This window comes from Euprymna scolopes, chromosome 9, assembly GCF_053919585.1.
Source record: "Euprymna scolopes isolate OS-2025 chromosome 9, ASM5391958v1, whole genome shotgun sequence".
Taxonomy (NCBI): Eukaryota; Metazoa; Mollusca; class Cephalopoda; order Sepiida; family Sepiolidae; genus Euprymna; species Euprymna scolopes.
This window is the reverse complement of record NC_136490.1, coordinates 63,046,625-63,073,946: the sequence shown is the minus strand read 5'-3', so window position 1 is coordinate 63,073,946 and position 27,322 is coordinate 63,046,625. Positions and strand designations below refer to the sequence as shown.

The 27,322-nt window shown below is 31.6% G+C and overlaps 1 protein-coding gene across 7 annotated transcripts in view; it reads left to right on the top strand.

Moving 5' to 3' along the window:
• The window catches only part of LOC145284546 (1-phosphatidylinositol 4,5-bisphosphate phosphodiesterase gamma-1-like), a 335,906-nt gene that overhangs the window by 224,000 nt on the left and 84,584 nt on the right, over positions 1–27,322 (top strand). For all 7 annotated transcript variants that reach the window (XM_080133455.1, XM_080133452.1, XM_080133453.1 and 4 more), the window contains 7 exons: positions 7,054–7,139; positions 8,539–8,621; positions 9,645–9,696; positions 13,104–13,174; positions 18,162–18,275; positions 21,150–21,319; positions 23,750–23,950. In XM_080133455.1, coding sequence (XP_079989581.1) covers positions 7,054–7,139; positions 8,539–8,621; positions 9,645–9,696; positions 13,104–13,174; positions 18,162–18,275; positions 21,150–21,319; positions 23,750–23,950 — 777 coding nt within the window. The remainder of the gene's footprint in view (positions 1–7,053; positions 7,140–8,538; positions 8,622–9,644; positions 9,697–13,103; positions 13,175–18,161; positions 18,276–21,149; positions 21,320–23,749; positions 23,951–27,322) is intronic.

Here is a 27,322-nt window from a genome sequence, read left to right as displayed (position 1 = left end):
ATGAGGCTAGAGTTAAGAGAAAAGTGGAAAATTCCGTTGAAAGTGAATGATATTGTGTCACAGACAAGAAGTCATTAATGACATTAACTGATCAAATCTTTCTCTTTTCTCTGGACCATAACAAAGCGGTTGTGTTTGGGACAGAGACTTCTTCTATTAGAAATGGAGATGTGGATATTATGTATGTATATGCATATATATTGTAGGAAAAAAATTAAAACCATGAAAGCCTTGTGAAACCCTAGTGATTTATAAAAATTCCAAAATTGAAACTTAGTTAACAAGTCTGGCATAGACTGAAATTTGTAGCAAGTATGGTTGGATTGTAGAAATAATCGTGAGGAGAAAAGTGAAACATTTCATGCTTATACAGTGTGGGGCACATATGTATCAAGGAAAAATGGGTATCTACACCAAAAACCAGGAAAACTTACCAAGTAGAATTTTTATTAAAAATAAAATCAGGTTCATTGTATTTTACCGATCCGCCATCGATAAGAGTGGAAAGCCTGTAAAGCAAGGGAATATAAGTAAGTCTGTTATTTAACCAACTAATAATGAATGGTGGATTGACAAAATATAAAAACTGATTTTTATCTTTAACTAGCAGGCTACCCAGCATTGCTCAGTCATAAGATACGCTAAAATATGATATTTTAATTCATATAGATTCATATTTATTATTATAGAAACAATTCTCTAATTATTATTGTATTGAACCTAATCTGGCTTTAGTCTGTTATAGATACACTGTTATCACGGTGACCACCATACACCCATTGACTCTTCTCTTCAGGTGGCCCTCAGTGGTGACTCCCATATAAAAAAATAGAATGGACGGAGAGACGAACAGACAGATAAACAGACAGACATGTATAGATTTCATTGGTGACATTATTTTGGAGTCATTCTGTGGTTGTCGTAAAATAATAACGTTTCACATGATTATATTTAAAGCATATGAAAACAATTTTTTGGGGTGCTTATTTAGAATTACTTAAAAAAAAAAAAAAATACAGAAAATCTGTATAATGTTCGTACTTGTCACCTAACGAAGATGTCATATTTTAAATATCATATAAACTGATTACGTAGTTTTTTTTTTTTTTAAATAAGACAATCAAATTCTATTGTTTTTAGCCATTAAAAACTTTTAATTATTTTGAATACAAACAAAATCTCAGTCAAATTCTGTTGTCATCTTGAATTTTAACATATGTTAAAAAATGATGGCTCCCAGCCCCCCGTCTTGCTTCCTCATAAAATTTGATCCTCTTAGTTAAAAAAAAAAAAAAATTGGATCATTTTGTGTGATTTTTGGAATATGACATATTTGTTCCGTGATGAGTAAATTTCAAATTTTGATAACATATTTTATCTTTTTAAATTACTGAAACATTTTGGATAAGTCGAGCATAGATTGAAGTTTTTTGTAGTAAAAATAATTGGATTGCAAAAAGGATAATTTTATTAATTGTTCTGCTGGTGGTATTTAAGTGTTATATTCCTAAATACTTAGGAAATAAAGACAAACGTGAGTTACACCGAGTGGTATGTGTAATGGGGTTTATTTATAATACAGAAACGTAAGGCTGCTCGCCTAAGGTAAATAGAAGTACATAGTAACAAGTATGGGGAAGAAAGTCTGATAATCAACACGTAAGACTATCCGTCTTACTGCGACTGCTTGTCTGCCGCTGTCTGCCAAACAGTCCAATATATATATACAGTTTGTAACCGGTGTATAGCCAGTTATGTTCCTTCACAACACCTCCCCCTGAAGCTGAAATCTTCCTGATTTTAGCTTAAATACCTCTTCCTTTTAGGGTCAGGGCTTAATCTCCTGGTAACTTTTCTCTTTCTTGCGCTTTTCCTTCTGGTCAGCGTTACCCGGGGTAAAGGTTTCTGTCCAGCCCGTATGGTCGGTTCAGGCGAAATATTCATTGTTTGCGGTACACACGCTGGTTTTGGTATATCAAAAATATTGCACAATGTTTCCATTGGTGTCTCTTCCACATTTGGAGACAGTCTGGGACGTATTTGATTTCTGTGTCTTTTGCAGACAAAACTTAATCCTTGGATGGTATAGACCATGCTCCCAATCCTTTTTTTGATAATACCTTCAACCCACTGATTTCGTCCATTTTGAAAATTTTTGAAATATACATTTTCACCTGGGGAGAAGCACTTGGTATTAAGGTTTTCTTTTTTGAAAACTTTCTTTTTCTCTGGTAGCAGCCTATCGAAGACAGATCTTATCTTTCTTGCAAACATTAGCTCAGCCGGGGAAGAATTGACATTATTATTAGGATTTGGTGTCACCCTGTAAATTGCTAAAAATGTTTGAATACATTGTTCGTCTGTGTCCGTAGTAAGATTTTTCTTAAGTGCCCTTTTAAACGTATCTACAAATTTTTCGGCCAACCCATTCGATCGTGGATGGTACACAGGTGTTGTCATATGTAGAATATTTAGTGAGTCACAGAATTCTTTGAATTCATGAGCAGTAAATGCTGTTCCATTATCGCTCACTAGGGTTTTTGGCACTCCAAAACGGCTAAAAATTTCATTAAGCGCACTCACAGTGTTTTTTGCTGTTGGATGTCTAAACTTAAATATTTCTGGCCATTTTGAAAAAGAATCTACAATAATCAAGTAAAAATAACCATTTATAGGTCCCGCATAATCAATATGCAGACGTGACCAGGGTAGGTCCGTCTTTGGCCATGGCGTCGTTTTTACTGGAGGATCTCGAGCTGCTAATTGACATCCTCTGCATGTCTTGACACATTTTTCAACTTCCTTGTCCATACCAGGCCAGTACACATATCCTCTCATAAGGGATTTCATTCTCGAAATGCCCGGATGACCTGTATGAAATTCCTTCAGAATTTTCCTCTGTAACGTTAGTGGAATTACGATCCTCTCACCATACATGAGCACATCTTCACAGATGGAAAAAGGCGTTGTTTGATCTACCTTTTTATTTTTTTTTATCCATCCCAATTGATTTTTCATTTTCTTAATGAAAATGTCATTTACTGCCTCTTTTTTTATTTTTTCGAAAGTTACCGGAAGTTCACGTATCATATTACACATTGAACTTGTACATTCACTTTCGTCTTTAAGCGCAGCAATTACCGTTTCTTCGAAACTTTCGCTTCTTTTAGGGATCAACCGTGATAATGCATCTGCGTGTCCTAACTTTTTTGAGGATACATGTTCCATCTTAAACTGATAGTTTAAGAGGGTTACAGCCCATCGCTGTAATCGATTCGCAGTATGTGTGGGAATGCCTTTCTTTGATCCAAATATGGTAAGTAGGGGTTTATGGTCGGTTTGCAAAATAAAAGATCGTCCATGGAGAAATCGATTGTACTTTGTAATTCCAAATATTATCGACAGCGCCTCTTTTTCAATTTGGCTGTAATTTTTCTCCGCTGCAACCAACGTTCTTGAAGCATGGGCGATAGCTTTTGTCCTACCATCCTCATACTTGTGAAGTAATACAGCGCCAACACCGTAATCACTGGCGTCCGTTGCTAGTATTAGTTCCTTTTCTGGATTGAAATGTGCCAATGCTAAGTCTGACAGTAGACATCTTTTGATATTTTGGAAAGCAGATTCACATTCCTTATTCCAGTTCCATTTAACACCCTTTTTCAGTAACTCGTTAAGAGGAGCTCTTAAATTATGTATGTTAGGGATGTAAATTGCATAGTATTGAACTAATCCCAAAAACGATTTTAATTTTGTCACTGAATCTGGAGCAGGCATCTTTTCAATTGCTTCAGTCCTTTGTGGATCCGGTCTTCGACCCTCTTTGTCGATTATTTGACCTAGATATTTAATTTTTTTCATAAAAAAATCGCATTTTTCTGGGCTCAATTTAAAACCAAATTCCTGTATTCTTTTGAATACTTCTTTTACATGCTTCTTATGATCTTGCAAATTTTCACTTTTAATTAGGATATCGTCAAGGTAGGCCATTGAAAATTCCAACCCTGCCAGCATCGTGTCCATAATTTGCTGGAAAATAGCAGGAGCAACCTTTAATCCAAAAGGAAGCCTCTTTAGCTTAAAAATGCCCTTATGAGTATTTATGCCTAAGTATTTGGAGCATTCATCGCTGATCTTAATTTGCAAGTAAGCATCTGAGAGGTCTATCTTAGAAAAAATTTTTCCTCCGTTAAGCTTAGAGAACAGATCTTCTGCGGACGGAAGGGGATAATTATGGTCCAATAGACAGTCATTTAAACCCGTTGAAAAATCTCCACAGACCCTTATTCTGTTATTTTTTTTCTTTACATACACGGTTGGACTTGCCCAATCTGTGTGGTTAACTTTTTCAATGACTTCCAGTTGTTGAAGTCTATCCAACTCTTTTTCGATTGCGTCCATCGCTGAAAAAGGCACATTCCTTTTAGGTTTGAATACTGGAGTGGCATTTTTCTTTAATTCAAATTTTGCCTCTGTCTTAATACAGAGTCCTAGTCCTTCGGCAAAAACATTGGGAAATTCAGTTTTCAAATCCTTCAGGAAGTCTTCCCTTTGGTTTGCTTTTTCTGCAGTTAAAACGTTACAAAACGAATTTATGGGTTTCTCCCATAAATTAAACAGGACAATCCAATCTACCCCAAACAGGCATGTATTCTTTCCTGGTACGACGTACACTTTGGATTTATGAGTCTGGTTAGCGAATGTCACTTTGCATTTTAATTCTCCCTTGAACTCTAATCTTTTGCCGCACACACTTCTCGCCGTCTTTCTGGTTTTCGTTAATTCAGGTCGACCTATCCTTTTCCATATATCTTCATTTATAATACTAATATCTGCACCGCTATCCAGAAGCAATGTAACCAGATGTCCATTTATCCGAACATCAACATATTTCCGTCTTTCGCAGCTTTTTTCTTTATTCATGCGAAGCGTATTTACATTATCGGTCCCTTGTCTTTTCTTCTGGGCACAGTATGTTCCCTTGTGACCTCTGAGACCACATTCATAACATATTTTGTTCCTAAACCAGCAGGTCTTATTGTTGTGTCTTAAACTACCACAACATTTACACTTTAGCTTTGGGTCTTTGTATCCTTTAAGGATCCTGTGTTCTTGGAACCTGGACTTTCTTGTGGTCCCTTGTCTTTTTACTTGCTGCACCTTAAAAATATTTTTCTCTTCAATGCGAGTGTTGTCTTTCTTTATGTTAATCAGACGTTGACACTCTTCAGTGACTTTTTGCAATGTTATGTTAGGATCCGCCTCCATAATTGTTAGGATCCGTGAACGTATATCTTTGTCCCTTGGTGCTGTGAGACCTTGTACAAAGATTAAACATTTAAATTGGTCTGCGGAAATTTCATTCAATTTAAATGATTCGCATAAACAGTTCACAGTGCAAGCATATTCTAGATAGTCTTCAGCTTCTGCCTTCTGAATGTTCAAACATTTGTATCTAGAGTGAAATAGGCTATCCCTTTTATCAAATATTTTCGACAAGGTACTAATTGTTTCCTCGAACGAAACCTCCTCCGGTTTTTTTGGTAGAATTAGATTTGCATACTTGGTGTTTTCATCAGTACCCAGTTTTTGTAGTAGCAGGGTAACTTTTTCCTCATCGGTCCAGTCTAAACATCTTTTCGTAAAAATTGTTTCGTATCTTCTGTAGTATGCAGGGAAAGTAACACCAGTATCCGGGGAGTAACGAAATTCCGTTAGTGAATTTGAAATACCCTCGGCAGAAAAATTAGTCTTCTTCCCGGTCGACGTTAGAATTAGCTTTTCTAAATTCTTTTGCTGTGTCGACATTTGTCGTTGTAGTATGTTTGTTTGTTCTTGTTGTGCCTCTAAAGTTTTTTGTGTTCTTTCTTGTTGTTGTTGCAGCTGTTGCTGTAGCTGTTGTTGTTGAATTTGTTGTTGTTGTTGTTGTTGCGCTAAAAATTGTTGAGTCATTTTTGTCTGTTCCTGGATGCTAAGGGCTAGAGCCTTAGTTAACTCTGCTAATTGTTCCATGTTAGCTTCTAGTACAAAAATGTCTTTTCGAATTCTACACAATAATTCCAAAGAAAAATCGTAAATTTACGTATATCGTAAATTAGTAGCAATATGCAGACACAACACGTTTCAACAAAGTTCATCCATAGTAATTCAACAGGCTTTGTAAAATAATTCTTTTTTTTTTTTTTTTTTTTTTTTTTTTTTTTTTTTTCAACAACGTAAGTTCATACACAAAATATTTCTTACTTCCCACGACAAATAGTTCCAATTATTTATATAAAGGCAATAACAAACAATTAATTTTCCAAAAAAAAAAAAATATATGGCTGCCGTTCCCACGTGGCATAAAATGGTACAATAGTCGTTGTATTTATATTTTTTCTTTCGAAACTCGTAATCCTTTAGTGTAGTTTCGAATTCAACTTGCGACCATTTTTTTTTTTTTTTTTTTTTACTTGTCAAAATAAATATAAATTCCACTTTACCTTGAACATGTTTCTATAATTTCTTGTGAGTTCTTTACGAAGAAAAATCCGTACTTTTCGCTACTTTAGGTAGGAAAAATTTTTAAATTCATTGACGCACGTGGTCAAAAATCCTTGTGTAGTTTGTTTTTTTCGTAAAACAAAAAATCCTTGCATTGTACACAGTCCTTGGTACGGTAATTTATCTCTGTTAAGAGAAAGAACATCCTTTCGTCGCCATTGTTATATTCCTAAATACTTAGGAAATAAAGACAAACGTGAGTTACACCGAGTGGTATGTGTAATGGGGTTTATTTATAATACAGAAACGTAAGGCTGCTCGCCTAAGGTAAATAGAAGTACATAGTAACAAGTATGGGGAAGAAAGTCTGATAATCAACACGTAAGACTATCCGTCTTACTGCGACTGCTTGTCTGCCGCTGTCTGCCGCTGTCTGCCAAACAGTCCAATATATATATACAGTTTGTAACCGGTGTATAGCCAGTTATGTTCCTTCACAACATTAAGTCACCTTGTACTTTCACTTGTATTCACCTTGTACGTAAATTTATTTTCCTTTTTCTTTCCCAGTTATCCATTGATTTTATCCATAGAAAATCATTGCACTCTCCCTCAACAGCGCAAGATGGCAATGGCTTTTAAAGACATGTTTGGAGGTTAGTTTCTATGCTTATTATTTTTTTAATATTTTCTCTAAAAACTTTTCATAAAATCAGAGTAAAATGTTGTTGTTTTTTTTATTTTACTATGTAATGTTACCATGAGAATTTTTATTATTGTTTTCACATATTTAAATCAGAGTTTGTAATAAATCTCAATGTACATTATACACAAGTAATCAACAATATTTGAGTATGGGTGAAAAATAGGTGCTGCTATATCATACAAACGAAAAACAAATATATTGAATTTAAAATGAAACAAATGGTACCTATGTAATCATCATGTCACAAATAGTAACATATCCAAAAATTTTGTAAAACGATGAGGTAGAAAAATAATTATTGATGAAAAACTGTTTCTAATAAAGTTCATATGGGAAATAAATTTTGTCTGACATTTTTAATTATGTTAGCCACATGATGTAAGTAACAGAACTTAATTATCTCCCCTGTCAACTTATCTCTGTTTTAGTAAACATAATATAGTAATTTTGTTTCCTTTCACAAATTTCGTTTTTTTTTTTTTTTTCATTAATAATTATTTTTCTACCTTATCACTTTTCGTAATTTTTGGATTTGTTACCATTTGTTTCACTTGAAATTCAATTTTTTTTTGTTTGTATAGTATAGAAGTGCCGAAAAATATAACCATTAATAGTTCTTCGACCAAAACGCAACCAAAAAAAATAAATATCAATGATAAGGACAATAGTCCAAAGAAACACAATTCAAATAGAATAAATTCTATGATATCATTTTGATCTTTTGTTATGGCATTACAAACAACAACGACCACTTCTCTAAGTCTTTGACTAAATTGTTTCAGCACCACAGTTTTGTGTATATTTTAGATAAGGCATGGTCACAAAATGATTGACAAAGCAACCAGTTAGAGCACGTGTGATCATCATAGCATCATAACACAGTAGGAAAATTGAGTGTTCGTACTTTTATTGTGAATTGTGTTACTATATTCTTCAGAATGACATGTAATTCTCTTTAATTCCTATGGAGAAAACTTTTTCCAACTAGGATCATTTTTCAGATGGATCCCATCTTTCTTATTAGCAGCAAATGACTATAATAAATTTGATAGCATTTCAACGCTGTACAGTCAATTCCATAAGTCATGATATCCATTAGGCAATCATGCAACCCATAATGATGAATTACCAAATTTAATCAGAAATAAAAACAAATTTCAATTATTTATTTATTTTTTTTTTTTTTGCTGTTGCTTCAAAATTATTAACTGTATTTAAGACACCCAAAACAGTTGTCTTAAAATTGTATTGCATAAATTTGAAAGGTTTTAGATTTTATTTTTAATGTTTTCTATATTTTTGCATCACATTTCTAATTATTAAACTTTTTTTTGTTTTAATGTCTGCAGAAGATTTATTGCTTGAATGTATTGATAAGAATGAAACTGAATTACCTTCACCCAACCAGCTAAAGAAGAAAATTATTCTTAAGGTATGTATTATTCAAAACTTGCATGGATGCTAGCAAGTTTCTCTGTGCTTGGCCAGAATTTCCCCTTAAAAAAAAAAAAAAGAAGCAGTTCTATGTTGTATGCACCCATGATGGAAAGAAAATATCGTACACAAAAAATCACGTAAATTGATCAAGTATTGATCAAGATAGATGGATTGAGAGAGGAAGAGAAACAATAGTTTGTAATATAAAGACATTATATACACTTTATAACCTCTTCTGTTTTTTTTCCTCTTGCAAGGCGAGGTAGTACTGTTAATATTAAAAATATAAATCTATTTGTAATGTAGTACATGTTTACACCTGCATTACCATGTAGACATTTGCAATAAAAAAAGTCCTTTCAATTCCTAGGTAGACTGGTTAATTACATATGAATGTATATGTTAATGTCGGTTCAACTTGTTTAATTCACTATTAAATAATTAATATTGGTTAGTAAAGATTAAATCTGAGATTTATTTAGAATTAATGTTTAAAGTACAATTTGATTCCCATCATTAGTTCTGCAGGAAATAGCCTCAATGTATTGCTTTACCCAAGAGCAAATAATGCTATTATTATGCATATCATTACTATTGAGTACACATTGAGTACCATTTTACTTTATTACCGTATACCAAAAATAAGCTAATTATGAGACTTCCTTATTAGTATATTATAATAGTACCAACCCTGCATTGCCCAATAATGTATTTGCAATTTGTTTTGTTTTCTTAATTTCTTCCAGAACATACTTTTATCCAGATCGGAATTATATTCAAATGCTTCCCATCTTTAAAAAAAAAAAAAGTAGAAGAGGAGGTAAATCTATTCGTCCATACAGAGTTTAATTCTAACGCAGTCATAGTATTTTCTGGAAGTAAATCTAATCAAATATTTAAAAAAAAAACATTTTTTTATGATTTAATGTTTTTCTTTCTTTCTCTATAATATGGGTTGTTTTTTTTGGGGTTTTTTTTTTTTTTTCGCTTTCTCTATAATATGGTTTATTTATTTCAGCATAAAAAGCTTAAAAAAGGTGCAACTGAATGTGCAGTAAATTCAGATGAAGGTAAATATCTTTTTTTTTTATTATTATTTTTCTTTTTTTAGCCATATTATTTTTATATCTAGTTCTCTCTCCAAATCTATATATGTACTATCTAATTAGATTTTTTGTAAATATGACGAATTTTGCAGTTATCTCCCCTGTTCTTATTCATATTATTTGGGTTCTTTGGACTTGTCATTTCGACAATGTTTCGGTTAATGTAAGCTCTAACCTTCTTCAGGTGTATTTTGTTGAACTTGGGAATGTTTCTGTTGAAACTTGAGAATCTGGACAAAATTTCAAATGGAACCCTATATTTACTTCATGAGGGTAGCATGCTTTCATTCTGTCAGATAGAGGCCCTATGTAATTCATAATTGTATTTTTCGATCGACAACACTGAGGATTGAACTTTCAACCTTCAGGAAATATTCTGCTGCGAATTTTAGGAGCCTTAAACCTATTTTATTTCTAGTTGTAAATATCACTATTTATTACTAATTATTATTACTATATATATATATATATATATATATATATATATATATATATATATATATATATGAGTTAAATCACAGAGTAGATAATCAAGTGAATTGTCTTATTAAATATTACAGTGAGGTAATATTTTTAAGACGATCCTAGCCAAAAAGGTAAAGCTCAATATATAAAAATAGAGCAAATATAAGTTTAAGGATTAAAGTTAAATTTTGTAGATTAAAATATACATAAAGATATATTCAAGTTAAAAATTTGTTTGAAGCAAGGAATATATCAAAAAGAATTATGTTTATTTCCTTAATCCATGGATTTTCAATAATGGCACCTATCGTCAGGGGAAACAAATGCAATTAGCAAAATTTTCAGCTATGAATAAACATATTTTGCTCATCAGCACAGATATTGAAAAAGTTATTTAAAAGGTATTTAAGTCATAGACAATCATACAGTCTGAGAATCAGGTTGAGTTCAATTATTTCTAGGATATTTCTGCCAGGTCGAACAAATAATAATCCAAGGGAAATATTAGAGGTAATAGAGTGATCTGTTACATTAGAAACAGGCTCCAAATTTGAGGTAGCATCCAGAATGTGTAAATGTCCCGTACTGAGATTTCCAGGGGTATAAAAGATGGTAACTATCTTCGGCGAAATGAAGATCCGCTGCTATTAAGGTCTAGAAAAAATCCAGAATTTTGGGGGGTTTGCGGAAACATTGTATCATATTGGAGGTCAATATTCAATTGCATTGTATATATCTCCACCGATTATAACAACACGTATATGGATGTGCAACATCCATGTATCCAGAACTTTATACGTCAAACCATATATTCAAATTTAGAATGCAAAATCTCCAAACTCAACAAGTCTCCATTTGGTAAACATTCGGACAAAGTTTCACTCTAGTCTGATCCCCAGAAACATGGGTTCACAATGCAGGCCGATTACTCAGATTTTTAGATGATAGTTCTACATGATGAAAAGGAGGGAAAGAAAGCTAGTTTAAGGAGAAGAAGAAAGAGGGAAAAGCGAAAAAGAAAAATATATGTTTAATCATAGCTGACAATTTTGCTAATTGCATTTCATTTCCTCTGATGATATGAGCCATTATTGAAAATCCATGGATTAAGGAAATAAATATAATTTTTTTTCCATATTTTCCTTGTTTCAAACAAATTCTTAACTTGAATATATCTTTATATATATTTTAATCAACAGAATTTAACTTCAATCCTTAAACATTATATATATGTTCTTTTGTGTGTCACGCTTTCCGGTAAATTTTATTGGTTGAAATTTAATTTTGGAATAGACATTAATTTTGGAATACACATTTACGAACGCTCCAGGTGGCATTCGATTAGCGTGTTCTCACCGTTATATTTGTTTTTAATTCTATAAAATTTATGGTTTTATCTTTCTGGTAAATGCAAAAGTTATTAAGAAATATAATTGATTTTAAGTTATTCCGTAGCAAAAAACGATAACACAAATCTCTCGGCTGCCGGACGCTAAAAGTTTTCTAATTTAAAGTATTTGGGACAAAAATTGAGCAGTTATTTGATTTTTTCATTGTTTTTTTTTTTTTTTTTCATTTTTTATTGAGAGAGAGACGCTGATGTTTTCGTTAATTAAAATATTACTGCTACTACTACAACATTTTCATGTAAATAAAAGCCAAAATGCCTGTTTATCTATACCTCGAACTTCATGAAAAGCCTTGACATTGCTAACCAAAAAAGCGACACATTATCAGCAAAACGAAATTGGTTTTGTACATAAATATTTTTATAAAAAGATTAAATCTAAAATATATATATATATATATATATATATATATATATATATATATATATATATATATATATATTAAATGACAGTTCCTTTTTCTAAATAAATTATTTTTATTACAACATTTTTTTAACTAAAATAGCTTGACGAAAAACTGTTTTTGGTACATAAAATATTTTAATCTATATATTAATACGATAGCGTGTGTATTATTTTGTGTATCACATTTATTTTTTCTTCTGAGTGTCTGTTGTTTAATTGTTATGCCTTTCCATTTCTTGTAATAAATAATTTTACCAAGAATTCTTCATAAGTTTTCAGTTTCGATTATAGCTGAAGGAACTCAATTTCTATATACATACATTCTTTTATTCTTCATAAGTTTTGGTTTCGGTTTCGATTCAAGCTGATACACCCAAGCCATATGGATATATTTTTTATTTTGGAAATCACAAGTTTATAATATATAAGAATGGATCGAAAATAGTAATATATACAAAATCTGCATAAATTAGAATATCCTATTTAAGCATATTTTACGACCAGGCTATGCCAGGCGTCCCTGCTAGTTATTATCATTATTATTTACTTATTACTAAATATATTATCTCTTATTTATAATTAATGATTCCCATATTGTGTTAAATTCTATACTAGGTCTACTTAAGAACTGTGTGTATGAGATTCCATGTAAATGTGAAAAAGTATATAAAAATGAGGCATGTCATCCATTAAAAGTACAGTTAGAAGAACACTAAAAAGCCGTAATACATGATTGAAAAGCTGGGTATATGGCTGGCCATATTTGGAGGGAAAAGGAAAACCATCTACCATCATGGGACGAAATAAAAATTATAGACAAAGAAGAATGGTGGAGAGTAAGACAACTCAAAGAGACAGCATATATACTGGGCAACAATCATTATAAAGTAGACATGATAATAATGTATGTATATATATATATATATATATATATAGAGAGAGAGAGAGAGAGAGAGTAAATATATAATAATAATTAGTAATAGACTAAAATCTAGACCCTGAGGTATGTATTAAAAATGCAAATATTTTTCTTGTCCTGTAGAATTTACATAGGTCTTGTTAACAAATATTAATCTGAGATTATATTTACAGGTGGAACCGAGACAGGATTGAGCAATGTTGAAAAAAATGGTTCTTTATATCTTGAAGACCCAATTGACCACGTAAGTAAACTACGATCATTTGATTTGTAGATGTTTATGTTTGTCATGATTGAAAATCACATTTCAAGCAAAAACATTTTGATGTGTTAACATAGAAAAAATGATGGAGAATATTGCCGAGAATTTTTATTAAATTTTTATTAAAAAATCAGTCTTATCGTATTTTTTTGATCTGCCATTAATAGGAACATAAGTACAGGGTAGAACAAAAAAATTGTTGCCCTAGAAAAGATATGATTCCATTTCTGTTTGATGAAAACCGTTTTTTTTTTTTGTTTTTTTTTGTTTTTTTGTTTTGTTACAAACTGTTTACTAGTTGACCAGTTGTGTACAAATCTCGAGCAATAGGAGCCGTCTATCATGTCTAAAAGTGACACAATGTTCAACAAGCGAGTACAATACCTGCTCTCTTCTAAGCCAAGTTATGACAACAGAATCATTGCCAGCACCCTCAAAATGCAAATCTGGACGGTTCAACACTTGAGGGCACATCCCAATAAAGTTTCCGGTCATGGTTATGGTCTTTGGTGTGGTTTCAAGTGAGGGTCACATCATGCCACGTCACATCTTTGAAATCGGTTTGAAAATCAATACGAAATTGTACCTGGATGTGCTAAAGAGTGTGGTGATCCCCTGGTGCAATCAGGTGGTCGTTGGCAGACCATAGGTGTGACAGCAGGACTTGCCAATGGCTCACAAATCCAAAGAAATCCAGGCTTGGCTTCAAAAGGAGTGCTACAACTTTGTACCCTTCTCTCACTGGCCTCCCTCCTCCTGCCACCTGAACCCACTGGACTACTTCGTTTGGTTATACGTCAAGAACATCACCAACATGATCTCCCATAACACCAAAGCCAACCTGATCGCTCCCACTCAAACTTGTGGAAAAGACATGCTCCGAGTTCCAGACCCATATCGAGATGGTGATTGAGACATTGAATAGATGTCAGCTCTACTACATAGTCAAGTTACCTGAATTGATTTTTTTTTCAATAAAAGTTTTAGAATAAAGCTGTAGTGTTGTTTTCTTTAGGGCGACAAATTTCCCGTTCCACCCTGTATCTGCTGCTAAAATGGCAAACTGGATTATTTCCCCTGTTTTTTAGAGTAATCTTCAATGGTACTAAAACTAATTTACGATAAATTTGATTTTTACTTGTAACTAAACTACTACAGCATAATCATGTTGACACACCAAAGTTAAGCAATGTTGAGCCTGGTCAGTACTAAAATGGGTGACCATTTGAGAATACCAGGTGCTATATGTGTTCTCTGCTTATCTCAGCATGGTTTCCAGTCATTCTAGTTTTCTCCTTGTCACTGGATTAAAAAAATGACAACTCAAAATAGGTGCGGTTGAGGATTTCACTACACTTGCTTCACAATTACACATGCAGGTACCCTTACAGAGGATATCCATTTTCTCTAGAGGTAAAATGAAGTCCTTTAAACTTCTACTCAATCATTTTTTTTGCTAACTTTTGGTGAGGATACTTATTTCTGCATGATACGTAAGTACATCGGTGTTCTAATTCAAAAAGTGATTTTCACTTGTGATTAATGCTATAATATAAATTTCACCTGTTTGTTTATTGTTTAAATGTATGTATGTATATATGTATGTTTATATGTCTGCCTAAAACTTTTGACAGAGGCGACAGATTTTCATGGGATCGGTATCGTTTTGAAGCTCAACCCTTCGGATGACAAATATTGAAAAATTGGCTAAAAACATTAATTACTTCACCCTCAACGGGGCACTTTTCTACAGGGAGGAGTCGTTTTTTTCGCCACATTTTCGAAAGTCATTTCCCTCTTTTCAATAGACTAGCCTTAATTCAAACCTTCATCGGTTTGGCGATGAATGCAACAGCAAAGACATCACATTTTTTTTTTTTTTTCACATTCTTTTCCTCCTTCATGGTACGGGTTCGAGCCTGCCTTCCTACTACCACTTTTTTTTTTATTTGCTCAACACACACCTCCAAACACCGGGGCAAGTGCTATATAAGTGCTGATTTTTATGTAATTTTATCTCCAAAAAAATTGGACTTATTTCTTGCACTAATGGTAAAGTCAAAACGCAGTGTTGCAAGTTAATTCAACTTTACACAATAGATGCACCATCTTTTTTATATACTGCTCATGTATATGCGGTATGAGTCATAAAGTTATCAATTTGCATATTGGTTTTAAAAAAGGAGATTTTATTGATTAACTATTATTTTTTTTTATTCAATATGATTTGAAAGCAAACAGTCATATTTCGTAATACTGTTTTATTTTTTAGACAGATATTTAGCATAGCGGAGAATGGGGGTGACCTTGTCGGTCATAAAATACACATAAATATATTTCATGCACATTTCGTATTATTACAAAGCCAATTTTCTGATGAATATTATATTGGACCTAGTATATAGTAATGTCAAAAGTTAAAAAAAAAAAAAAAATGACCTGGGTACCATCAGCTAGAATTGAAACCAAAACATTTAGCACTCCAGCCATGTTCGTACCATTTGAGATAACTCGACAAGCAGATAAGAAAGGCTTATTAAACCACTTTTAGCTCTGATTAATTTTACGCATGTGCAAACTAATACAAATATGTCGGCAAGTTGAAATGAATATTTTACATTTCAACTTGTTGACTTCAGTACGCATTCATTATTCATCCATCCAAACAAAGATTTTACTCGCTATAAACCATCCTTGGTGCATGATTACTATTTCTTGTTAAGTTCAGTGTTATGTGACCAGTACTTTAAAAGTTTATCAGTTAAATATTTATGCACACACACACACACACACACATACTTCTACTGTTTTATTTATATAGATTTGTGTTCTGATGTTCCTTTCTTTAGGGATAAATGATTTGATTTTCAACAAGTTGCAATGCATTTCTATATTGCAAGTGAAAAGACAAATTGATTTCTTTGTTTTCCTTTCTTTATGGTCACATTTTAAAGATGAATAAATTACCAAAACGTTAGTGTTTATATGAATAAATGAGAAAAACTGTATTTCATGTTTACAACAAAGTTATGAATTAATGTACTTTGGCATTTAACATGATGTTGCCTCGGCATATGTTGGCAGCTTAAATAAAACGACAGAGGATGCCAAATGTTGATAAAATTTTAAAACACACAAAAGAATAACAATTAATTTAATGAGGGATCCCAAATTTCTAGCCTCGTTTTCATTTCAGGAAAGTTAGGTGACATAGTACTACATGATATGACTACATGACTGATATCATATCAAATAACATATTGAATTAACATGGATATAACTTATATTGCCTTTGATAACATTCATTTGATATATATTTGTTTCCTTACCACTTTTTCGGTTTTTTTGTCTATAGTAATAGCATTTGCTTGAAAATTCTTTGAACTATTTTTTTATTGTATTATTTTACTTTTTAGTTTCTTTGTTCCACTATTAAAATCAATAAAAGTAACCAATTACAAAACAGAAAAAGAACTATTATTTTATTTCTAAATAAAAAAGCAGGGGTGGGGTTAAAGTTTATTCCTGTTCAACTTTTAATGGGGGGGGGTGATGATGGAAAGACCACATGGATCAAAAGAGAGGAGGATATGTTATTTATATGACACGGTCAGCTAGTACAATGTGACCTAATTTTTCCAAGATGAAAATCGGGCTAGAAATTTGGGGACCTTTTTTCATAGACTGATATTGTATGCCCTGGGTCTTTGGTCTGTCGTGGATTCTTAAAAAAATATTCCTGGCAAATATTGTCTGGTCAAACGATTTTCATTGGTTGAGCATTTCACCATATATCGGTGGTTTACATATGTTGCCAGGATATACAAAGGCAACATTCACAAAAAGATATGCCGTTAACTGCAGAAGTACCAACTAAATGTTTATTTTAAACAGGTATGTGAGACCTCTGATTTTTGTAAATCAGAAAGTGGAATTTCTGCTTAAATTTGCCTTTTTTTTTTTTTTTTTTTTTAAGTCTGATTTGTCTTGACTCAATTTTATTTCTCTTTTTCTATCATCCTCCTTTTTGTTTTATTTTTTTTTTTTTTCTAAAGATGTACACAACTGGAAAATAGAATCTCCTGTTTTGACAAATGGGAACACAATATTTTATCTGTTTATTAAAATGTTTTGTAAATAAAAAATGAAAAAAAAAAAGTAAACATTTAATACACTCCCCACTTTTTTTCTAAAGAGAAATCTTTTTGTTTAATTAGATCTCTGTGTTTGGTAATTCAAAAAAAATTTGTAACAAAAAAAGAAAACACACCCTCGATTAAAAAATATATATTTAATATATCTGCTCCTCCACCTTTTCCAAAAATAAATCTTTTCCTATATTAAAAATGAACATTGTGATAGAAACCCCAAACAACTCAGATTTATTATCTGTTTGTTTACAAATGTCATATGCATTGAAAGTTAATTGGTGTAGATTTGAAGTCATCCTTTTATTTTGCTTATTTTCTGATGTCCTTGGTCCCAAATTTTATGTTTCATTGTCTTGCTTAAAGTAAATATTGCCTTGAAACAAATGTAAACAACTTTCATATCTTTGTATATATTCTTTATTTGGAGTATGATTTGAAAATAATTTAAATCCTCTCTCTCTTTCTCACTATATATATTTTTATTATTTCAACCTACGGGTGTATTTACTTAAATCATCACAAGTTGTTTCTATAAACAGGATAACAAATTATCCAGTCCATGTCATCTGATGATTTAAGCCGAGCTTTTTGGCTTATATCATCTGACGACATGGACTGGATAATTTGTTTTCCCGTCTATAGAAAGAACTTGTAATGAGTTAAGTAAATACACTCAAGGTTGAAATAATAAAAACATATTTAGCTCTACTAACGTATCGAGCACTCTTTTTTTTCCTGGTTTTACCAAATATACCTCTTTATATAGAGAAAGAGAGATTTTTTTCTTTGTTATATATTAAGTATGTTTTTACTTGCAGGTATGGCATCCACACATATTTGTATTGACATTAACCAAGCTGCTTTATGCTGAAGATCTAAGGGCTGAGCAAGATGAAGATGCAGATGAAGATGAGAATAATTTATATGCTGAGGTCAGCATCAATTTAATTACATCTTGATTTTTAAGACATATTCTCACTTCATTTTTCTCTCTTAGTTCATTGTCTAATATAACCAAAGATTTACGTTCAACTCGTCATATGCAATATATAAGTATAAAATCTGAAGCAGAACAATCATTTTGTCTATATTACACAGATCGTCCAGACATGACTAACACATGCTAACATTCACAAAAAGTAAGACCAACTTCAATGTACACGTAGAATCATGCATCTCTTTATCGATTGCAGAAACTTAGTCCATATAAAGAAAAGATACCTTAACGCAAGAGACCTCATGGAATTGTTTCAAACAACAAAGCCATTTATATCATAGACTTTTTAAAGATTGGTAAAATAATTAGCAAGGAGATTCAGGTTCAGTCCTCAATCAAATCATACAAAAGACTTTAAAAAAAGTGTACTTGCTGCCTCCTTGCTCTACACTGTATACAGTACTGGAAGGAAAATGTGTTCATAAGAGCACAAGTGTAATATTAAATAGATTTTAACTTGAAATGGTTCCTCATATATTAATATTTAACAAAAACAAGATAAAACAATATTTATTGTATGGATAAAACAATATTTATTGTATGTACACAATTGTTCATTGAATAATTTTCAAGCCATTAAACTGCAGTTTTACCCCAAAATGATTGGATTCATCATTAAATGGTCCTCAAAAGTTTTTATATGCCATAAGACAAAATAAAATCACTTTTGGTCCTCTTTTTATAATATACAAAAATCCGGTGTTGCTGGGAATGTTTTACTTTCATTATTTATTTATTTTTTTTTTTTAATGAATATGTAAAATAGCAACTTGTATCCGATTAATCATATATAATAAATCTTATACAAAATATAATTTCAGCATTATAAAACCTAAAAGGTGTTTTTTTTTGTTGTTTTAACAATATTTGCATGTTTCACACTGTTTTACCCCCTTTTTTTTTTTTTGTTTGCTGCTGTTTTCACATTTCTCTGCAAGATGAGAGTAATTTATCCTAGCATATTAAATAAAGGATTTAGTTTGAAATTTCTGTAGAAGAGAAAAAGGACAGCATGTGAAGGTCCATTTTGTAGTAAGGTTGCTGCATCTATATATCCACTGTCTTTTTTTTTATGGAAATTGCTCTAAACAAGGCATGAAGCCACTTAAAGTAAGGAACTAAAAAGATAAATAATAATCCATAAACTAATCAACAATAAGTGTTAGGTAGATAGATTCATCCCCAAAAAACAGCAATTCTTCCCCTTTGCTATGGAATGTAAGGATTAAAGGACAAAATAAAGGAAGCGACAGTCACTTTCTGCTCCCCTCTTTGATATGAAAAAAAAAAAATCGCTGAATCTTGGTTTAAAGGTCAAACTTCTTTTCTACAATTCAAATTAATTTTATTCATACAGTTTCATCAATGCATAACACGGTCGTGAAAGAGTTATGGAAACAGGAATTTAAAATAGATGGAGTCTGCTAACATACATGTACTATAGTAATGGGATTCAGTTCAGGTCTTTTATCGTGCCTCTCGCCGGGATTTGGCCAAGAGATAAGCAAGGTATATGTCAGTATGATATTCAAGGTCTGACTATTTGTAAAAGATGCAAAACCGTTTTGGGCAGAAGTGCTAACTTGCATAAAAGTGTTTTCACCAAATAGCATATCAATCCCTCTGCCACTGAGAACATGCAAGTACAAAAAATGAAGAAAGCCAGAAAAACTATGTGTGAAATGTGCCAATGGCTGCAACTGAGATGATGAAAATGGCATATATCATGTTTCTGGATTTTTTAAGTGAGAATTGACAATTTGCATTATTTGTATTCTTTTTGGACTACTGTTCTCGTCTTGAGTGTTATTTTCAGAATGTTTTGACTGATGTAACTTCTGACTTTCTTTAGGTGCATCTTGTCAAACTTGGCAAGGATCCATGGCATAACAGATAAAATACTAGGTAAAAATTTTGTTCTAAGTGAGACTCTTCAGGATTTTGAAAGTTTAATCCTCAGTTCGGAGCAATACTAAGAATACTTTAGACTCCTACTCAGTCATGGCTGACGAAACGAGAGCATGCTACCTTTGTGTATTACATTCTAATCGTTGAATCTTTGAGTTACAAAAAAAAAAGAATGATTTTCAGATCGCCAAATTCAGCACGTTGAAGCACATGTAACAAAAATCGATCCTGTTCCCTTTTTCAACGTTATTGCAAGCAAGCTTTCTTCACCTGACACCAGATTGCAAAGTACACCATACCGATGTTGAGCCGACAAAAAAGAATCGGTCCCAATTTGGAAAATGCTGGCTTTTTATATTGTCAAACCTGACCATGTCTCAATTTACATAAGATACATTTTTGCCTCGTGTCAGTCAGGTTTTGAGTTTAAGACTTTTTCTCTTTCTTTCCTTAAACAAATGACACCCACGCTAATCATGCACACTACATTTTTCCTACACTCCCCCTGATTTCATGATCACAAACAGGGCAGGGAGGTATTATTTGTTTTTATCGATTACTCCTGACAGAACGAGAGCAGGCTACTCTTGTGTATTATAGATTTCCGAGTTCACCACAGATTCCAAAGTTCAAAAAGGATGCATCCAAAAAAGGTTGGAGATTATATCAGCCGAAACATTTTGAAAATAACATGAGATGAGACAGAGTAATTTGAATAACAGAAAAACATACAAAGTTCAAGTCATGTAAATAACAATAATTCATCTTGTGTTGTCAAATACAAAAAGAAAGTTTGAGTTTTGCTTTAAAACAACCAAAGCAAAGCTGTTTTTTGTATCGTCTTGTTCTCAATTGATGCTTTTTTATTATTATTAGCTCTCATTTTTGCTTATGATTTCAGAGTAACCAGAGTGATGAACTCCATTTTGGTGAAAAATGGTTCCACGGAAAACTGGAAGGTGGCCGTCATCGTGCTGAGAAACTGCTGCAAGAGTATAGTAACTTAGGAGATGGCACGTTCTTGGTGCGAGAGAGTGAGACATTCATTGGAGATTTCTCTTTGTCTTTCCTGTAAGAATTCGTTTTGTCTTTTTAATCTTCATTTATTTCTGTGTAAATTTCATTTACATCGTGAAAAAAACCATACAGTTTTTTTGTTTTTTTTAAGAAGGGTATTTAATCTTGGTAGGAACCATTTTAGAAAAATGTGTTCTTTGCTCATTCTGAGTTTTTGCTCTCACTTGAAAACGTAATATTTATATCTATATTTTATTTATTCAATTGCTGGTACAGTTATTTTTGTTTATTTTATTTTACTAGAATATCACATGACTTTGTAGTTTGTGAACGGATCAACTGAGTCCCCTAAATGAAGAGGTATGATGTTGCAAAACCCAAAACCCTTGATAATTATTTGTATTGTTTGGATATATTGGACTACTGTTGTCATTTTGAGTGCTATTTTCACAACATTTCTGTCAATGTAACTTCTGACCTTTTTCAGGTGTACCTTATCGAACTCTGGAATCTGCACGGAATTTCAAATAGAACCCTTTATTTAATCCACAGGACTAGAATGCTTTCATTCTGCCAGTCATGACTGGGAAAAAGTCTCAAGTAATTTTTAATCGTATTTTGAGTGTCATCTGAATTACTTAGGACTTCTACCCAGCCATAGCCGATGGAATGAGAGTATGCTACCCCTGTGGGTTAAATAAAAGGTTCCGTTCGTAATTCTGTGCAAATTCCCAAGTTTGACAGAAAGATTTCCAAGTTCAATAAGACACACATGAAGAAAATCAAAGGTTACATCGACTGAAATGTTGTAAAAATAAGACTGAGAATGAAAAGAGTAGTTTGAATAATCCAAATAATAAATCATCTCAAAAAGTCAAAAACTCTTAATGATCCTGAGCACACATCACCAATGGGCACTGAAAATTCCCTTTTAAGTCGGCACTTCAGAAATGCTTTTTATTTGTTTCTTCCCTTTACCTTCCAGAAAAAAATTATTATGTAGACTCCAAATCTTTCAGTATTTTCCTAAAGCAATTATTAATTAATGATACCCTTAGTGTTGAATAATCTTTTTATGATTTGCCTTCGTGTCTTTATTATTTTATGATTAAGAATTAAAAGGTTAAAATTAATTATTACAGTATTATTATTAATTGAGCCAAATTGTTATAAAACAATTTTGTTTAGCTTATGTTGCGTAAATCTCAGTTTATAAAATTTTTCATGTAAATAGTTTTCAAAACTTATAATTCATAAGGATTTGCTAAGAATTTTAAGGCTAGAATATCTTTTTCTGTTTTGCAATTTAAATTCCTTTGACATTTTGAATGCTCACAAAGTAATTCATTCTTTTTTTTTTTTTTTTTTTTTTTTTAACTATTAAAAAAAGATTAAAATGGCTGATTTGTTTACAGAGACAGAAATGTATTGTAATGGATTAAATTTCATGATTAAATTATTCAATGCTTTTCTAGTTTCACTTCAATAGTAAAAACAATTATAATTGCACAAAACCTGTTAGGTTTTAAAATTTAAAAAAAAAAAAAAATGCTGTACACCAAAATTTATTCAAATTCATCCAGTATTTTATTTTAAAACACTAAAATTAAATCATCTCGCGCACATCTTGGAATCCATTCTTAACATGGTAAGGGAGTGGAGACTGTTGATATATATAAATTTTCAGTTACGTCCTTTTGGCATTGACTTGAATGAAGGCAAAAAAAAAAAATGACTGATGAGAGAATTTGGCAATCAAATTTGTTTTTTATTTTTTTACAACAAAAATACTAAATGAATTTGCATGAATTTTGGTGTACTGTCTTTTTTGTGTGTTTTAGTACATAATAAGCTTCCTGAGTGATAAAGATAGTCAACAAATTGATTGTTTTAAATACGTCATTTTAAGCAAAAACAATATTACTTAATTGTCATGTTGAAAACAGAAACGTATCCAAAAATTATGAAAATTCAAAGAGGAGAAAAACTGCTATTGCATTTTTAGTAAAAAAAAAAAGAAAAAATGTCTATTGCTATAGACAATAAATATTGCACACCATGAAGAAGTAATCTAAAATATTTGTTGCAAGTTATGTCCTTTGTATGTGAACTCTTCACTGTCTACTTTATAACTTCTAAGAAAAATGCAATTTTACCCAATCTTCCATATAAATTACTTTTAACTATAGCTAACTTTCTTCTCTGAATTTTTGTAGTTTTTGCATGTATTATTATTTTTGACATGACAAGTATGTAATATTTTGCTTAAAACGACATATTTAAAAAATATTAATTTGTCAACTCTTAACAAGCCCTACTTTTTGTGCTATTTTCTTGATTTTCTTTTCATGAGCAGTTTAGAATATTGAGGTGGAACTCGATAAGGACCAATAATTTTTATAAATAATTTAAAAATTTCGTTTTGTTTTACACAATTACCTTCAATAAATGTCATTCATTTTATCATTGTTTTTTTTCAAGCAGGCGTCAAAATCGTGTGAATCACTGCCGCATCAAGTCGAAGCAGGAAAATGGCCAGCAAAAATATTATCTAGTTGATACACTGCTGTTTGACAGTCTCTACTCTCTTATTACTTATTATCGAATCAGCCCACTTCGTAGTTCCGACTTTGAACTGACCCTAAAAGAACCAGTACCTCAACCTCAGTGTCATGAAGGAAAGGAGTAAGTAATCATTTGAAACTACCAAAAGGATTCATCTATGCTGGGTAAAATGGTTTTAGCTATAATCTTTAGAATTGCACATTCAATTCTTCATACATATATCTCTGTGGTCTGAATCATTAGAAATGTCTGCCTATTAAAATGGTTCCTTTGTTGACATGGGTTTTGAATTGTGCCAGATTTATATTTTTCTTTTATATTTCTTTTAGTCTGTGTCTCCATTCTACTTTTTCTCAGAAACTACTCGGCCAATCAATTTAAAATTTTATATGGACCATTGTTATGATATGGTGCAGCAAACTAAGTGTTATGATATATATTTGATGCACAGTTAGAGATTAATACATTTTTTTGCCTTGGAAAAAAAAAACTCAAACAATTATTTGCAACATGAAGTAAAATAATAAAATTTAAAAACAAAACAAACTTATGGACCGTGTTGAGAGTTGCATCGTGAGTTGAAGAGATTAAAAGAAAGTGGAAATTCTAAGGAGGAAAAAAAATAGCACTCATGCATGGTGGAGAGGAGAATTATGGGATATTTACAATCAAAGGGAGATAATCATAAGGGATGTCGGACTTTCAACAGACAGTTGTAAAATATCAAATACAAACAAATTTGTTTTTATTTGATTATTTTCAATCTTAAAAATACCAATAAAAGTGATGATTTGAATAAAAAACATAAATTATTTTTTAAAATATATATTTCACTGAGACATTTAATTAAAATTTTATGGAACACAGAAAATCTACTGTCCCCCCCCCCCCAAAGGTAAGATTAGAAGAACCCCATAAAGCCGTGACAAAGGAGTAGGTTGAAAAGTCGGGACTAGCTGATCACATATGGAAAGAAAAAGGAATACACTTCCCTTTATGAAACAAGGTCAAAATAATTGACAGGGATGTAAGATGGAGAGACAACTTAAAGAAGTGGCACATATGCTAAAAAGAAAAAAATTACTAAGCAGACCGAGCATAGACATTAATAGTATATGGGAACCTCTAATTCTTAATAAAAACAAAAACTGTACAACCCCTCCTTAAAATTTTAACTGTAAAAGGAAGATAATCATATGTCAAACTTTATTAGAGTTACTTCCCTTTGTCAACCAAACTTTTTTTTTTTTTCACGTACATGAAACTATGGCGAAAAAACAAAACAAACAACTCCAAGAATACGAAACCATCTATGGAGTCAGTAACTTTTTTCCTTTCTTTTCTAAGATGGCGGCCAACATGCCTGATGAAGGTCAAAAGCAACATCAACTAAAACGTTGCACAAATAACATTCAAGATGAGAACAATAGTCCAATCAAAACAAGTAATACAAACAATTAGTCCTCATCTAAAAAATTCAGGATTGTAAAAAGAATCAATTTAAAAATAAAAGAATTTTGTTTCTTTACATTTTAATATATTTTACTTTATTTTATGAACTTATAATTGTCCCTAGTGACACCGAATGGAATCACATTTAAATTTCAATAGCATCTTTAGGATCTATGAAAGATTTAACATTTATTAAAACTTATTTGAATGTTCCGACTGTTAATATATCAATTTCTGCAACACACAAACATATATATATATATCCTAGCAAGAAGACCCAACATTAATCAGCCTTCAATGGGAATTGTACTTTTCGATATGCTCATAACGCAATAGTGCTTTCTTTGTTTTTACTCCCCCATCCTCCTGTTTTGTTCCCTCATATAGTTGGAAAAATCTAAATTAATACTCTATACAGATGGTTTAAATTTCATTAAAATCAGATGTGTGTATTAGAAGTGAGGACACATAGATAGTTAGCACATAGAGGGTAATACAAAGAGTCAGAACCACTTCAATTCCCTGGAGAATTTTGTACATATGTTATAAATTTCATAAAGATTTGAAGTTTTAAAAGAAGTTTGACCCCTATAAATCCCTTTAGTTTAGAAAGGCATTCAGAAACTTGGACAACATTTATCCCAGAAAATTTTATATTTATGATTCAAATTTCATAAAAATAGAATATATTTAAAGTTTTAAGGGATTATGCTTTTGTGGCCCACATAGGGGTGCACTTAGAGATTTGAGAACATTTCTATTCTCTTATGCAGTAAATTTTACATAAGATACTTAGATTTTGTGTACAGTAGAACCCCGGATACTGTGACCCTAGGATACGTTTTTTTCAGGTTATGATGTGGAATACAATGTTTTTCCAGGCCCTGGTTATGGTATTTGCCCCGCCTTACAGTGTTATTTATAATGTCATTTGATTATATACTGTACTGTATTTTGTTACTAATTTTTAATGCTGTATTCTGGGGTCCTACTAATTCTTTCTTTAAGCAACAAACCCATCACATACAGTTACCAAAATATTGAGTTATATATATATATATATATGAGAGAACTTGAATGCCTATTGGACACTATTTTCGAGTGTCTAAGGTCTCCGTACAGGAGTTTGTCAAGACAACTTGGCATGAGGACAACTTTTTACTCCAAGTAAACACTGATCAAATATTTAAAACCACATAGAATTTGCGGCCCAAATAAGCTCTTGGTATGACTAGTCTAAACTGGTTTTTATGAAAAGTGGTGCCCCTTGTCCAAGTGGTATTATCTCGAGTAACAGCACGAAGCCAGATACTCCACCAGATAAGATAAATTTTTGTCCTAGAATCCGGTATAGCCAAAAGACCACAAGAAAAATATACTCTAACATATTTAAATGATCAATTGGGGAAAGGAAAATTATGTTCTAAACCTTTTTACTAACTTAATGTTTGAAAGGCAAAGGAGACTTTCAATGGAAAATTTGAATATCTATCTCATAAGGAGGAAGGTGGTCTCTTGATTTGATGAAGTAAAATAAAACAAGTGAAAATATAGATGATCCAAATAAAATTGAATAAATTAACAATATTTATTGATCCATCAAATTCAAACAAGGAAACATAATATTAAAAAAACTTTAATCCATGGATTTTCATATCTTTGAAAATCAATGGATTTAAGATTTTTCATTATTATAATTCCTTGTTTGAAGTTTATAGATCAATAAATATTGTTAATTTATTCAATATTATTATGATCATCCATTTTTCTTATTTCTTTATTGCTCTCTCTCTCTCTCTCTCTATATATATATATATATATGTGTGTGTGTGTGTATATATATATTTTTTGTTGATTTTTAAATGATAATACGGTTAATAAACGTCTTCAACCATGATCTTTTTCATTAGAAAATCGCCCGTATTTATTATTTATTTAGATGTAAATAAATATTATTTTATTTGTTTATTATTTTTATTTTACTTATAAAACCATAATCTACAGACATGCATGTTTCCAGATCCTATCTCTCGTCAGCAT